Source organism: Olea europaea, unplaced genomic scaffold (genome assembly GCF_002742605.1).
Source record: "Olea europaea var. sylvestris unplaced genomic scaffold, O_europaea_v1 scaffold126, whole genome shotgun sequence".
Taxonomy (NCBI): Eukaryota; Viridiplantae; Streptophyta; class Magnoliopsida; order Lamiales; family Oleaceae; genus Olea; species Olea europaea.
In genome coordinates this window covers 448,544-466,316 of record NW_019230046.1, presented here as the reverse complement: position 1 = coordinate 466,316, position 17,773 = coordinate 448,544, and the positions used below count along the sequence as shown (strand labels likewise).

General features: G+C 33.4%; 1 protein-coding gene across 1 annotated transcript; it reads right to left on the bottom strand.

Annotated features, from left to right (window-relative positions):
• Window positions 1-3,727: 3,727 nt before the first annotated feature.
• LOC111374571 (AUGMIN subunit 5-like) lies at window positions 3,728-14,265 on the bottom strand. Its single transcript, XM_022997255.1, has 10 exons — window positions 13,563-14,265; window positions 12,353-12,889; window positions 9,941-10,082; window positions 9,675-9,851; window positions 8,257-8,466; window positions 7,349-7,534; window positions 6,743-6,902; window positions 5,984-6,179; window positions 5,566-5,698; window positions 3,728-4,296 (listed from the first exon to the last, which is right to left on the bottom strand). The coding sequence occupies exons 1-10, from the start codon at window positions 14,063-14,065 to the stop codon at window positions 4,177-4,179; spliced, it is 2,364 nt and encodes a 787-aa protein (XP_022853023.1). The 5' UTR covers window positions 14,066-14,265; the 3' UTR covers window positions 3,728-4,176.
• Between the last annotated feature and the right edge of the window lie 3,508 nt (window positions 14,266-17,773).

Here is a 17,773-nt window from a genome sequence, read left to right as displayed (position 1 = left end):
TTATCATATAAATGTATACATATATAATATCTAATATTACATGCAAATTAGTTTCAAGTTTCTAGCAATTAAGTCGTCTAAACTCTTTTAGACAAATGGATCGGAACAATTAAATAATTAATTAATTAATTTAATTAGTGGGCATATTTAATTAAAATCAAATTTTAATTAAATACCGAATTAGAGTCCAACTCTAATTCAACAATTATAGGGTAGGATTATTTAATTAAAATCAAATTTTAATTAAATATCAAATTAGAGTCAAACTCTAATTTCACAATTTAAGGCGATGGAATTTAATTAAAATCAAAATTTAATTAAATAACAAACTTAGAGTCTAACTCTAATTCCAATAATTAAGGGCGAATTAGTTTAATTAAAATCAAAATTTTAATTAAATACCAAATTAGAGTCCAACTCTAATTCCAAGAAAAAATTTAGGGCGAGTTAATTTAATTAAAATCAAAATTTTAATTAAATACCAAATTAGAGTCCAACTCTAATTTCAAGAAGAAATTTAGGGCGAGACAATTTAATTAAAATCAAATTTTAATTAAATGTGAGATTAGAATCCAATTCTAATTACAAGAATATATTCGGGTGAATAATTAATTAAAATCAAATTTCAATTAAATATTAAATTAAAGTCCAACTTTAATTTAAATTGAATTAATATTTTAATTTAGGAAATAACTCCCAAATAAAATAAAATTCAATTTGGGTCAAATTTTAATATTTAAGTTAAAATCATATTTTAACGAAAATATAAAAGTCGTCAATTTTAAATAAATTTTTTACTTTGGGTCAAAATTAAATTTATGGGTCAAACCCATTAAAATTTATTTTAAAAACCCATTTAAAATTCACATTCAAAATCTATTTTGAAATTTGCAATTTGACCTAAGTTTCAAATTAATGGCAAGGCCCCCAAAACTCTGAAATAGCACAGAAGCCCCTATATTTAAATTTGCAAAACGACCCCTTCTTATAATTGCAGGGAGGAGCCCCTAATTTCTCAAATTATAAGAAAAAGCTCGCCTCTTATTATTTAAACAATTTGACCCCTGAATTCGAAATTGCAGATGGGGACCTCAAATAACTCAAATTACTCTTGAAGCCCCCATCCCCAATTCGAATTTGAAACCCTAGGGAATTCACCAATTTCTTCTTCAAATTTCAGGGGCAATGACTGGTGCTGCCCCACACTCTTAACCCATGCACTGCAGCTATCATAAAGCGCGGCGCCTCCCGTTAACTGCAACGCGCAGGGTGCTACTGCAGTGCCGCGCGCTGCAAGAAGCAGCAGCCGACACTGCTTCTTCTTCCCTTGGCAGCGTGCAGCGTTGCTGTTGCAGCAGCGTCGCACGCTGCAGCAACAAGTAGCCGGGCGCTGCTTCCATTGTAGCAGGGCCCGACGCTGCCTACGCCAGTGACGGTTGGCGTCGCTGGCACCGCCGCTGTGATTGGCGCTGCTGGCATCGCCTCTATGGCGGTGGTGGTGCTGGCTCAAATTCCACCTCTTTTTTTTGTTTTATTCCAATCCAAAAAAATATTCTATTCAAAACTAATTTTGAAAATTGAATTAATTGCTAGAAACAATGAAACGAATAAAATCAACTTTTGATTACACCAAAAAATTCAAAACAATCTCTAACAAACACAAAGTAGGCTCTGATACCACTGTTGGGAATCTACTTATACATGCACAGTGGAATTTAAAATAGTTTTCGATTCCCACCAATAATCACCTTTGTGTTTAGATAGAAATTGTAATAAGATTGTACATTTTCCAGATCTGCAAACTTCTTTACTATTCTTTTCGTTCTAGCAATCCTGATTCGCCATCCACAGCTGTCAAATTGTCCAGCCTCCAGCGGTAATCCACACAAAGAACAAGATTGCAACTATCAGGGTTTTCTCTCTTGTGCTAGCAAGAATAATGAAAATCATATAAACTTCAAACCCTAGTCATGTATTTATATAAACCCAAACGGACTCGGCTCGGTCCGGTCCAATATTTAATTAATCCAATTAATTAAATCCCGTCCATGAATTAATTAATCCAATTAATTAATTCGAAAATATTAATGACAAATCCAATTAATTAATTTATCCAACGATTGTTAAATCAAGGATATTGGCAATTTGCAATCTTCCAATTCTCTTTTGTGTGCGACCCATTAGGTTCCCGACCACGATACCTAACGACGTGAAATATTATTTTGATCTAATCAAAATTGATAAATTAAAACACCCTTTTAATTTATCGTTAATTCACACTCGTCGTCACTAATTGACATCTAGCAATGTGTCGGGGCAATACATGTGACGGAAAATGTCACGTGGTATGACAAAACCAAATTCGTTCATTTACCGTGAAACTATAATCCCTTCGTCAATATGATCCGATCAATTACAAGATATGGAATTATGTCAATCTCGATCATCGATCATATCTTTCACTCCACTATTAAGACAATATAAGTCGAAAACTCCTTTTCGACTTATGAATACACCTTGGCCAAGGATTTCATCATCGACTTAATTGAATGAAACGCAGATCATAATTTCCTACTATCTAAGAGTGACGAATCATTTATTGATCAATCACAACCTTCATATGATTATTGACGTACCCGAACGATGTCGTATTAGCGGCCCTTTTCAGATCAACATTCAATACCGCCAAAATATGATTGTCCCCATATAAGGTACCATGACGACCTTAAATCAAAGGACCAATTCCACTACTGAACGTTAGAGATTAACCACTGACACTCAGATAATTATCCATGTATAATCTCTCGACGGGTCTCCAATGTTTTGTTCTATAACAAAACATTCACGTGTTCATTTAAGTGTCACTACACTTTAACTTGTGAGATCAGCTACTTACTTCACAAGTAAGAAATGCCACACGTGATGGTCTATCCGTAATAACGATATCTGTATCTCGTTATTTATTTAATTGTCTATTAATTAAATAATAGATCTGTCATTTATTTGCATTAATTATATATAAAAGTATTTATGTCCAAAGTTGATTGGACTTAGGGCATAATACTTACAATATTATCTACTATTTTGCATGTTTGGTAAAGGATATTAGATAGCATCGGATCACATTGGCAATTGAGGATGTAAGGATGTATATACGCACTTTAATCTCTAAGCCCTTGAACCTCATTTTTATGTTAAAATGGATTTTGTGATAGTGACTTTTTAGAAGCTGCTGCCGAAACTTGATTATTGAAGGTATAATGTCAATCCTCGTCGGATAAGTATTAAAGGTATAAGGTCAATCCTTGTCGGATAAGTGAGAGTTGGGGGGAATGTGGCCCTTTTTTTTATACATCTCATCTGATGAAAAACATCTTCTTTACATGTAACGGGATTATCTTCCCAAAATGTTATTTGTTTCTTGTTCTTGATTAATCTAGGAATATGATGGATGATCAGAACATGCTCTAATGTCATTTAATGGTTTTATTGTGTACGTTCGAAATTGAAACTTACTTATGAACTTTCAGACTGGTTGCCACTGATGGTCTTAATTCTGGACTGGTAAGATTATGGCCAGTGCCTTCTGCTTTTCATCTTATTTTGACGTCCAAAATGGTCAAAAATACATGCAAGAAACTGATTGCTGCACGTATTGTTAAGCCATGAAAATCAGTGTAATGAAGAGTTCTTCAAGGAGACTTGAATTCAACTGTAACAAACTGAAGAACACGAAGCTAATCAATTTCAGTCTCTTGTGAAGGTCATTGTCGTTACATCTTAATTAGCAAACTGAAGCTGTTGTACAGAAAGTAGAGGACAATTAATAAAAGTGTTTACAATTACATGACACGGAACGTCTGGGGCGATAAATAGTGAATTAACTCGAAAATATGATATAAGACACTTCCAGAAACACGAGAAAAATCAGCTACTTGGAAGTAGAAGAAATCATCTTCGCAGTACGATACAAAGCCCAGTAAAAAGAGAGGTGTGCAGCCTCCAATTCATTTCCCCTTGCTCCTTTCGTCCAAACTCCGTTAAATAGCGTTTGCAAGTCTAATGACACGAGACTCCAAGCATTGGTACAGCAATTTAAGATTCCACTTTGACAGTCTACAAGAAAGCAGCCAGAAAGCACCTTCTTGACTGTGAAATGACATTCTTAAGCAGAGGTTATTTGTCATAAAATGCCAAAAGCTGCTTCACGTGATTTTGCCACGCAGCGACATTTTCTCCATCGACTGTGACCCAATCGATCACAGTTGAAGCTGGCTGTTCCCACCATTCATCAAGCTACAAACAAATGCCACAGAAACAACGGAAAGTAAGATGGAGAGTAATTATTATTCTAAGTAAACAATTCTTTTCATGCGTTTGTTAAAAATATGTACAAAGGATTGGAACCATGGGGAGAATTGATGTAAAACATAGATGAGTCACTCGGATATCTTTCATTATCTGAAAAATTCGAAGGGTACAACAGTCTGACTTGAAAATTAAGTATTGGACATCAGCCACCTAGAAAGCACAGCCATATACTTGGATATGCAAAATTACTGGTTTGTTTCTCATGAGGCTGCCTCTCTCTCACATTCACGCAAAGAATAACAAGGCTCTGTAGCATCAAGTTAATACAAGCCCATCATTTACAAATGCTATATCAACAATGCACATCCAGAGATTGTGATGTAGAAACAGAAAATATTATCTTTTAGTGCCAAAACCTGGGCTTCATGCGTAGTGCGCTCAATATGATCAAGTTCACAACTAAAAGGAACTTCTAACTTTCTATTGCGGAAGTCATATTGGTTGCCAATTTAATTCCAATTGGTTTAAGGACACATCTTTTAAGGTTCAAAATAGGTCTTTTAACCTATAATATGGAAGTCACACATTGGATCAAGGATATTGAGGTCATGTCTTCATATAATAAAGTTAAAATGAGAAACTTTAATAATGTAGTTCACATAAACCTAAATCATGTATGAACAAAAGCTAAAGAATTTAGGTTGAAGTTCTGTACATGAAGGAAAAGAAGAGAAGCTGAAAAGGAAAATGAACAAAGGTTGAAGCTGTTGATGACGTGTAGGAATGAAGTTTTGACAACTAACCAACTTGAATTCTAACACATTACTATATTAAATCATCATTCCATAAGGATTTGTTACAATAAAGACAAAAGGAGAAATCAGGGCCGTTTGACTTTTAAAAAGTCAAAAGCTACATTCTGAAACTAAACAACTGCTTTTGAACATGCTCGGATAATTTTCTAAAAGCACTTTATCTCACCAGAAGAGCTTTTAGAGGAAGTTACATTAAGGTAGCTTCCACATAAAGCTCTTCCACAAAAAGCAGAAGCCAGCCAAACAGCCCAAAATATATTACTCATCTAAGGACAAGTCGAAAGTTGGTCAGCAATTCCGCAATTGCACAACCACATCAAACCCAAAAATTTGAAATAAGAACATGGCGAGGTCAGTACTTAACCCACCAAAATTTGAACAGAATATAAATACTGATGACTAGAAAAAGGAAAATAACTTGAGTATTGAACCCACTCACCAAACCTCTGACATATTTGCAGTCTTCGAGGAATTTTTGAGCATTAAGAACAGTGTTCTTTAATTCTGGTATCCACTTCTCTGTAACAGTTTTTTCTTGTTCAGTGGCCAAATTTAGGCAATAATTGGTTGTCCTGCAAGATAGAGACAACGTAAATCAATAAAACCATCTATCTCTGTCCCAAAAGAAAAGACCAAATCAGTTTCTCTTAATGCTCATGTTTGCGTTTCATGAGCTTGTGATGAAATAGTAAACATGAACAACGCTGAAAGGGAAAAAAATTTAAATTAAATAATGTCAAATCTCGGCCCCAAACACTATGTTTGAGTTTTCTCAGGTCCTCCCAGTCTGCCTCAAATAAATACCCATGCATAAACAGCATGAAAACATAAAACATGTCAATGTGGGTTAGATGTACCTATCGTACTCTTGCCGTGCACGATGAACATGATTCAATAATGAATGACCGCTCTCAACAAGATCCCTTCGTACATGAACCAAATTAATTGCCTTGGCCAAGTCTTCCAATACACAAGCTTCGGAACATCGAAGCTTTAAACAAAACTCCATGGACTCCAGGACTGATGCTAAACCAGCATCCAAGCCATCCAAACCTAGGGATAAATTACAATTAGTACAAACATAATATATCAGATATTTATACTGGTAAGAGGTAATCTTGCATGAACAAAAGATCACGCAACCAATCCCTTCCACATCAACAAAGGAACAACAAGAATAACTCCTCAACACTTGGTAACTAACCAATTTCGGTCAAGGAATGTTGATAGGAACCATAGCCAATTCATATTCAGAAATGTCATCCCTAAGTATAAGTTCGAGTTTCTCTTTTATCAAGTTCTAGTTTTTCTTTTATCACAAGAACTTTAGTACAAATTTTGGTCCAAATTTCTAATGACTTATTTGTGGTTGGAACAAAATAAACATATCTTGGATATTGAAATAAAAAATTATGCTAATTAATGCTAAGTCCTTGGAAAGACTATTGATGCCCAAAACTTGCCAAGAAGTGGGACTATGCAGAAGACTACGAATCAAATTTTTTATTAACATATTTTACACAAAACCAAAGTGGAAGTTGATTTACTCCCAAGTCCACCAGCATGCTATCCAAGAAAGCACCCAGGAGAAATTCTAATGATGTACAAATTCTAACCAGCAGGATACTGGAGTGCAGCAGAAATACGGCATATAGAAGGTACTGCAGAAGGATCTCTGCCACCAGCTCTTGCAGTCAGCACTGCAGCATTTTTTTCAGCAGTAGAAATTGCTTCAGGTCCTGTAGATCCATTAGCACCCATTGCCTCCAGGAGTGCCTGGTCAGAAAGAAAAGGATGCATAAGAGACTTGGACGATAAGAGTATCAAGAGTATGTGAACTGGTATTTTCTTGTTGCAGGATGGGTCTCTTTTGTATTTTAGGGTTAGAGGTAGATAATTGTTGAAGAAAGAGGCTAACTTATATTGGCCTATCAGCAGATAGACGTATCAAAGTAAGAGTTCGTGACTCAAATGAAAGAAGAACTATTTATGAAATGTATGCTGTGTGATAGGGACCCATGTAGTTATAAAGTGGAGTCAAAACAATCAAAAACACACACACGAGTCCCCATAAATAGGGAAAAAAGCTAATTTCAAATTAAATAATAAGTTTTCCAATCAGTAAAAGTGACATAATGAATCTAGCATTCTGGTCTGCAAATCAGACAACATATATTGAAGGAAATATTCAGTCATACGTCATTTAATCTGCAATTACGTACCTGGGGGGTCGACGGAAGCATGTACAGGCTATTATCAGGAGTTTGACAGAAAGCTGAAACTTCCTTATCAATGAGATCTCTTGCACCATTTGACAAGTCCACAACAACATTACATGCTGGAATTATGGTGCTTGATGCATACTCCCTCGCAGCTAATGGCTGTTGATTCCAGAAAGAAGCAGCATCCTACGGTATCCAGGGAAAATTAATAAAGCTATGGATTACTAAACTATAAACAAAAGTTCAATTTATCCTATCAGCATACGGACACTAAAGCAGTCTTTTAGTCCTTTTATAAACCACTTGGTGAGATGGTTACCAACATATTCCCTCCCTCCCTTTTATAGACCACTTGGTGAGACAATGACCAACATGCTCCCTCCATCTTATGTCTTTTAATACACTTATCTTCTCTTGATGTCACATGAAATATGTCATGGGCAAAGAATGGAAACATGTTTACACAGAGACTAAACCTTGACTGTTCAACGTTCCCAATACAAATTAAAAAAAATGGTGGCCATGTATTCCAGCTCAACTGAAAATATGTACAAGTGGAGCATAAAAAGTCTAAATCCTCAATTCACACATTGAAATTCTTCGAAATGGCAAACCAATTCAAGGAATTTCTTTTGTTGAAAGAGTAAAGATTATTTATCCTGTTCGTTCTTTGACAGAATCCTCTTTCCAATTTAAAAAAGAGATTTTCCAGCAATTAATCGTCTGAAAATCACTGATGCTTTTGATTTGAGATTTGAAATTATGGATGTAATTTTTAACTAATTACTTTATGCAGATTTATCACAGGAAAATTATCGGTTATTATTGTCTCCAGAAGTAACTTAAACCAGTCCTACCACAGCCACAGATAGAAATGGTATTTTCTGAGAGAGAGAGAGAGAGGCTACCATGTTTACTCTAAGTAATGTATTGTAGATTGTTTCCAGTTCAGATCTGCGGGCATCAAACTCTTCAATTTTTTTCCACTTCTTTCTCAAAGAGTTCTCTGCTTCCTTCCTTTCAGCACACGATTTATTTAAGCGCTGTACTTCAGACGTCAATATGTTCAAGCTAGCCCGCAATCCAGCAGCTTCTCTTTCCTTGGCCCAAACCTCTAACTGCAAAGAAGAGAAGCAGATGTATGATGTCCAAAGCAGTGAAAAGTTTAAGTTTGAACTTAGAGTCGAATTACTACCCAAAAAACTGAACAGGAAGGCTGCATAAACATGCACGAAACTTTTAAATTAAGTAAATGATCAATCGAAGATGTATGTTATACTCAATAGTTTTTTTCAATTGAAAAGCAGCAGGACCATAAGTATGTCCATAATCTCCCTCTCAGCTGCCAAAATCACGATATAGGAAGTAAAAACTAAGTATATGTGCAAAATAACCATTTGCTTGGCCGTAAAAATGTGCTTTCAAAAGAAACGCAAATGTCCTTTCTGCAAAAACCTGGACATAAACAACCTTGCACCGACTGCATTTTTTTCAAACAATGACCTTAGGACTTCACATCCCGTCAACTACCTGCATAAGGAGGCTAATCATTTGACAGCGTTGATTGCCCACTGCACATGCATGGAGAGGCAGGGATGATGAAGTTCCCCATTGTTAGAAGTACATTAAAATGCTGTTTTAATAAAAATCTCTTTCTACACCAATGGCACATTTCTGCCTTTTAACCTTCTCTTCAGTCCACGCCCAAATTATAATCAAATGTTTCAGCCCATGAATATGTGAAAGAACAAATTTTAAAGCTGGTCCATAATCAAAAGTTCACTTGCAGCCCAACATAGAACCAAACTCTGCCTAACCTTCTAGTCTTATTGTTTCTTCCCAAAGAAATATTATCCCCAACAAATTAAATCAAAAAAATGTTTCAAGTGAATATAAAGGTGATTCTTAATTAATTGTATCATATCACTGACACATTGCACCTCAGATTATACATATGATGGGTGGTCTTAGCCCATTATGAGTTTTTCTTAGGGTAATTAGAGTCAATTAAGAGATGGCGTGTGAAGTGCAAATTAAAGCAGCAGGATGGTGATCTCAGAAGTGTGCGGACCACTCTCATTTTACATGAATGCAGAGGGGATGCAAGACAACAATGAGATATAATCTTCCTTGATAATAAAGATGATTTGCTCAAAGCTAATTTTATGCAGCATATGCTAAGTCCAAAAGGTATCTAAATCCGATAAAATACAACTCCAATTACAAAAAAGAAGAACCATCAAATAATGCCAATCAATTATCAAGTTACCATCGAAACTCAACTGACAAAGGCTGATGCATACCTAGAAAATAGAATAAATATTACCTCAAGTTGCCTGAGGCTGCTCATACTCTGTGATGTTCCTGCGGCGATAAGTGAGTGGTTTGAAGCTGCACCACCAGTTCCATGGAGACGTTTCAAAAGTAGTTGGCTCATGTTTCTAGCTTCAGCAGCTTTGTTGAGTGCATCTTCAGTGGCCAAAAATTGTTGAACGTGTGCTTTCTATTTACGAAATAAAATGTATTACATAAAATTGAAAAATAAACAAAAATCAGGATATATAACAAGGCCACTAGTTAGAGAAGGAAGACCTGTCTTTCCAGAAGTTGATTTTCACACCCTCTTGAAGAAGCATCACCTCCAATCTTCCCATTTCCATAAAGCTGATGGTGTAATTGTGAGCTTATATCAGGAGATGAAGCCTCTATTATTGTGTTATTGTCATACTTGTATCTACATCAGAGAGATTTTTTACAATTAATAAAATGAAAAACAATGGTATAGAAACAGTAAAACAAAAAAAAAAAAAAAAAAAAAATTAGACAGCATGTGAACGAAATGAAGTATAGCAATAGAACTGAGAAGGAATCATTCATACATCAAGGTAATACTTCATGAATGCTATATATATATATATGAGTTAACCTGAGATGGAGCATATAGAATTTGAAAACAATAAGATCTTAAGGTTTTTTCCCAGTAAATGTGGTGTCACCTGAACCAATCTTTCTCCACCACTCCATTAGATTCAACACTACATCTACCACAAGTACAATAAAACAATATTTCATTACCAAATAAGGCTATGTTAATTTTGGTCTCCGTCTCCACTTCTAAAAAGTTTTACAGGGATAATAACAACGTTCTTGTGAATCAAAGCTTTAGGTCTATGACATGCCTGGACGGTCTGTTTTCCTTCCCTTAATTTTTCTCTAATTAGTGTTATATCAACTTACTGACATATACTGAAATTTTTTATTTTATTTATTCTAGTACAACTAAATATCCATCTTAACATCTTCATTTTCTACATCATTGTTCTCATGGACATTGTCTTTTAGCATCCTAAACACTCACTATTATAAAGCATAATTGATCTCATGGCTGTGTAGAAATTGCCTTTTAACTCGGTACCTTCATATTACATAGAAATTTTATAGCATTTCTCCATAGTGTTTGAACCACTCTGATTCAATGCATAGATCATTTTCAACGCTTGTTTCTTATTATAAATCAAACCTAGATACTTTAAACGGTCATTGCTGAGGACAATATAACTTTTATTACAACTCCATTACCATCGTTATTCCTAATACAATTAATTGGCATTCTATGTATTCCGTAAGTTCCATCTAAGTTCTGTTTTATGTAAAATCCAATATTCTAAAAAGCACATCTAGGTGCGAAGCGTGGTCATAGCGCTCTGCCTAATGCCTAGGCATTGGACTAGGCGCACGTTTTTTAATCTTTTGAGCTTTTTCCCCATTTTTTTGAATCCATTCAAATTGACCTAATAATAAATTTGGACCTAAACACAAAAATCTAAAAATAGAGTTAGGACAATTTTCTTGGACCCATTTATCTCTTGAAACCATTGACCCTATTTGGTAGGGATTAAATTTAGATTTTTAGGATATTTTGACAAAAGTTATGAAATGTGCGATCAAAATGTAGTGGGTTCTATGAAAAATGTGATTGAAATTAATTATTGATTTTGACTTGGATTAAAATCTTGAAGTCTTAGCAACTAACAATATATAGCCATGACCATCTTAATTTTTTAACAGTAAAAATTTCATGTAATTACGCATATACGGTCTTTTAAGGTTTTTTTGTTAAAAATTTTGAAAGTATGTGTGAAGTTCCTATAAATCTATTAAGTTAGAATTGTCTAGTTTGAAAACTTGAAATTGCATAGTTGTAGGAATCATTAAGTAATTGTGTTATTTATGATATTAGACGTTTGGTATGCATTGTTTTATTTATTTAATAGTTTTAAAATAATTAAGATAATAGTAAAAATAAGAAATGCTTTTTTGAGCTACACGTGGCCTCATAAAGGTTCAGTTTCGCCTTGCCACCTTGTCTCCTTTAACCAGTGGCTTTAACCTTTATATAACAGTGGTTAAACCTCTAGATTCTAAGGTTCTTCTTCAATATAATTTAAAAACTATAAATCATCCTAGAAAATGAAATAATGCCAACTTCTTCAGTATAATTTAAGAAATATTTGACAGACTTGTCCACATTAAGAAAAAAATCGTGAAGATAAGAAACAATAGTTCCAAATATTTACAGAATCATATAAATAATGGCTCGCAAAATATATCAATTAAGAGCTCATACACTGGAAATGGAATCACAACAGGTAACTTGCATCCATTATAACCAATTGACAAATATGAATGGAATTTCTCAAGTGCACTTCTTTTATCTTTATAATATGCAAAAACACCTCAATCAATCAAAAAGTTGATGGCTAGCATTGACTTCCATATATAATGGCAGCAGCATAGATAACCTGCAGAACAGGAATGCTTTTGCAGGCAATACAGAGGTGCAATAAGATGAAGTGTGAACAGAGAACTGAGCCAGCTGACTAACAAATAGTAGGACAGGGCGATTCAGAACGTAGTTTAAATATCTTCAATAACAACTCAAATTGTGTTTTGTAGGAAAGTGAATAATTGAGAACAAACAGAAGGAGACAACTATATAAGTACCTTAAGGCTTCTGCATCAGCTCTAACATCAATTTTCTCTATTTCTCTAGTAAGCAGAGCTTTCAACCTTTGGCTGTACGAAGTGATTGCCTGCAGTAAATGAGGAGGACTTTTTATGCAATCTACAATTACATCTCTAATCTCAGAGGTTAAATCACCATCAAAATCCATTCCTAATTTTGCAGATTCCAACTGAGGATTTGTATGGATCCCACTTCCATCATAAGCTGGAAAAGAGCTGTGAATCTTTTCAATCATCTGCATCACGAGGGATTCACACACTTTTCGGATATTTCTTTCCCTCGTTGTCTCAATAAGTATGAAGTCATCTCCAGATTTGACGCCTTTGACAGCTGAAGCTTCTTTCTCGCTATTTACATGGAAACTGGTAACCATTTCATCACGGGAATCAACACTTGATCGCTGAGCATTCCTAGCTTGGTTAACATAATAACGTAAACGTTTATGGTACTCAGCAAATATCTTTGCCGCTTCATCACACTGTTGATCGTAAGCCTCCAACATTACCTGCTTGTGCCTGCATGTTGAGATTCAATATTGTATTAATTTACTGCATTTTCTTAGAATTTGGATATAACCTTTCCAATTCAATCATCACTTGTAACTAGTTAACCATTTTTTCTTGTTTAACAAACTCACTTGATCTTAACAGGATGGACAATCTAATAATCAGGTCGAATCACAGTGTAAACATTCATACCTAGTTTAAGCTTCAAATTAGAACACCTTCATCCATATGTGAGGATAAAAGGCAAAAAAGAACCTAATAACATATTGCATTCTGATCATCTAACAGTTAGTTCAAAAATGTCCATATATGGTAGGAAAGATTAGTCTGCATTGGTCAATATTAATAAGGAAAAAATAAGCTAATATCTTGTTTGTTATGCTACAAGTCCTGCCCAGTACCAAACATGCACATAAAGAATCCACTTCATTGTAGATCGAGAATAGTTCATCTCCTCAATGTCTTTTGTAATTTTAGCTCCCTAGATACACTATTCACTGCTATAATCTACTGAACCTTGACTATTCACCAGTTTCTAAAGTGCCAAAAGCATCATTGTCCAATTAAAATCCAATAGGAAAACTCATCATCATATTGATTGGATTATATCTTTGATTAACAACTAAAAAAGAGAAGACAATAAGTTCTTACAAACTGCAAAAAGTAATGAAAATCAATTAACCTATAATTAGATCGCTCGTCCAGCATGCGTTTGCGCTCAGCCTCCTCCCTCGAAACCTCCACCATCCTCGTCTTCAACTCCTTCCGCTGACGCCTCACAGTCTGCCTCAATTTCTCCACTTCCTTCTCTGCCAATTCCCTCTCCTGCAATGCCATTTCCCTACTACTGCTATCCGCAAAACTCTCCCTCCCTGCTCCTAATTTATCCTTATTCCTCCCCCTACTGTTCGTTACATCGTGGCCACCACCACTACCATCTACGCCATGAACAAGAATATTCCTTCGAATATTATCAACCGTTTTCTCCGACTTCACCCGCTTTAGCAGAAAGTTCCAGACAGGGATCATGTTACCGCGGCAAACCTTCCGGAGAGAATCGGCGGTCGGCATTGAGGCCACCTTGGATGATGAAGCATACGGCCCTAAAGGCCGGTAGCCCATTTCTTTCCGAAGCCATTCCAGAATTTCCTCCGGCTGCGCCGGCGACCCCGATGAGCCTTGCATCGTTAAAATTCAACACAATGAATTTGAAACCCCAGTTCGTGGAAGAAATTAAAATTGAATATGAATTGTTGTCTGGTAAGTAAAGTGTTTTAAAATTAGAGGATTAACTGGATCTGAGAAATACGTCTGGAGATTGTCAGGTCGAGAAAGATTATTTTCAAGGAAATTGCTATTTACTTTATGTCTACAGAGCATAAACGTGAGTTAATTATTCCAATTATACTTTATTGCCCACTCCATATTGAATTTTGGTCACGGGAGAAAATGTATTCAATTGAAATTTTTAATAATATTTTGAAATTTAAAAAATTTAAAAGTATTTAATTAAGTATTTTTTAAGATTCTCTAAAAGTCATGATATATTAAGTTGAAATTTTTATAAATTTTAAAAAATTTATAAAAAATTACGATGTATTCAATTAAAACTTTTTAGAAATCTCTATAAATTTTGGAGTATTCAAATTTTAATGAATTTTAAAGACTTTTATAAAAGTCTTTGAAGTACTAACTTTTAAGTATAAAATATTCATATAAAATTTTAAAATTTGTCTATCATTAATCACAAGATTTTGGGATATTTTCACAAAAAATAATAATAATAATATATATTCAATCTTTCTTTCCTTTAACTTTTCATGGATATGTATGATTAAAATTTATTTTTTTTCTATTGATTATATTTCATTTAATTTTTTTCTATCTTATTATTTATCTCTATGAAAAAATTAAATTGGATTCTTGTAACTTTTTTTCTTTTATTTTTTTTTTTGTGAAAAATATCAATTTTTTTTATTAAATTATAACAAAATTTTATATGAAAAATTTATAATTAAATTTAAATGTATTGATTTTTATTTATTTTTAAAAGTATACTATACTAATAATATATATATATAATTTTGACTATTATTTATTTAATTAATGTCTTAAATTATTTTTTTCAATTTTTTTTTATTGTATAGGAAGAAGGGGAACGAAAAGAGAAATTATGGGAACTAACACCTCGTATATGATAATTTCATACCAAGTTCACGTGAATTTTATTTCAAATGAAAGTTTGTAAAAGTCTTTTAAATTTTACAAAAGTCTATAAAAATTTTAAAATGAAAATTCATAAAAGCTTACGAAAGACTTCCACTAATTTTTTACAAATCTATCAAAGATCCACGAAATACACAAAAGTTATCACTAAAAAAAAGTCCATTAGAGTTTTCAAAAGTCTCAATTGAATACACCCCCTAAATTTATCAAAATATTAAACGTTACTCATTGACATGATATTAGTTTCATAACTCTAATGAAATTGATGACACAGAAGATGAAATGCATATGTGGAGTCCAAACCCTATTATGAGACCTACCACGACACATGAAATTGCCTTATAAGAAATTGTATCTTTGATTGTTCACTATGCAAAACTTCAGTACTAAATGGAGACATATTTGTCCATATTAAAAAATCTAGCTTCAAAAATAGATCAAATATGGACAAAACTCAAGTATTGCAAAATATCTAGAAACGTTACCTTGTGACACGTTGCAAAATAAAATTTTGTTGTCTACAACTGATACCCGAAATAGTATTCCTAAATGAATAGGACATGTCGATGACAGTTTACAAGTTTAGAGGCCAAAATTTGATTAAGGTAAAATATAGTGAGCAATCAAAAATGTCTTTAAAAGTACAGTAAGCAATTAAAGATGTCTTCCAAATTATAGTGAATGATTAAATATACTTTCCTGCATGACAATTTGGTGTGCCATGTTTGGTTGCATAACAATGTTTGGCGTCACTTGTACAATTCGTTGGTCATGGTGACAATTCCATTAGAGTTGCGAAACGGATGTTATGTCAGTAAGTAACGTCCTACATTTTTATAAGTTTAATGGACAAAGCTCGATATTTGAAACTTTAATAAGCAATTGGAGACACGGACATAAGTTCAATGATTATATGGACAATTAACTCATAAAAAGGTATTTCATGAATTCTAAATTTTTTTCAACTATAAATTTAGCCCCGCATGCTATTCAATATTTAGGCCATTTTTCATGTGCCAATCCAATCGTGTCTTGTTTATCCTGTATTTCAAATACATTTTTTAAAATTCATCATTTTTTTAATTAATCTTTATGCGTACATTCTCCTAATAAAAAATTTTTACATATTACTTTAAAATCTTTCTATACATTTAAGCACAAAGTCTTTGGAAAAAGAAAAAAAATAATTTTTACAAAGATTAGTCTGAAAGCTAAAGCTCAAATAGGGCCTTGGTATATATTGAAGAGAACAAGCTTGTTCTACTCATAATATGTGTTGTCTTTAGTCAAACGAAAGTGATAAAAGTCAACTTTCATATACTTTGAGTTTGATTGAAGTAAAAAGCAGCTCAAATGCTTATGAAATCAATGTGATAGGCAAGTTGAAGACTTGCAATCTATGTTTTATTGATGTGCAATCAATGGATCTTCAAGTTTAAGATTAGTTTTCAACGAATTGTATCTATCATGCAATAGTGTTGCCCGTGTGTATTTTATCTATACTAAATAAAAATAAATAATTATTCAATCAACATGTCAAATCAACCTAATAATACTGTCAAATAGTATAGGAGAATTTAATTTTTTTAACACGATCTATTTTACTAATATGAAAAAAAAAATTAAAATAATTCATGTTTTCATTGGAGATGCTCTAAATTTTTTGTTTAGCACTATACGAAAAAAATATTTACTTTATGCATTTTATATATCAATATCTTCAATTTTTCATTAAACATGTTTGAAATATTATGCATGTAAAAATGTGATCCTTCAAAATTGGAGGGTATAAATTGAAGTATACTATAGTATAAAGTCGTAAAGTCAATATAAGAAAAGCAAACCAAATGTATGGTGCTTATAATTGTGATATGACAATTCAAATAAAATATTACGTCACAACATGACAATGTTTTTATAAAAGTACTTCTTTCTATATATATATATATTCCATTTCAACGCTCTTCAAAAAATTTCTAGGATTGTCAATTTGAATCGTTGGCTCGAACGATCCATGGTTCAGTTTGTAGCTTGAAAAAATTGAGCCGAGGCTTGGGTCAAGCCTCATTTTGGGGCATTGGCATGAACCCGAGTTGACCGGTGTGGCTCATCGAGTTAGATGGGCCAGCTCATGTCAAGGACCAAAAATAACACATGATGAGCTGGCATATTTGAAAAAGAAATTAAAAAAGGGCAGCTCAACTTGCCTGTTAAAAAAAGTGAGGTAGTTACACAGGTAGCTATGCTTGCTTCTAAAACAGTTAGCTACCAGCTACCTTTTATTTTAAAGTTTAAATTTTAGAACTCTAAATTTATTTATTTAAAAAAAATTGTTCGCGAAATATTTTATTCATATACAATTTTAATTTCAACTACATTGATTGTAGTCGATTCCAAGCCCAAAAAAGGAGGAGGAATGTAAATTTTATTTAATCTACAATTTGTATAAATTGCACACATTTTAAATTGTTTAGAATTATTTTTTTTGATTGTCACGAATTAAAGAAAAATAAGTCAGTTCGGCTCTACTTAACTAGGAAGTAAACTTATACAAACAGACCAGTTGCAATGTGAAGAATCATGAATTTGATCAAGGATGAGATTTACAATAAGCAAAAATATTATTTTATATACATAACCAGAAGACCAAAGTGTATATGCAGAATA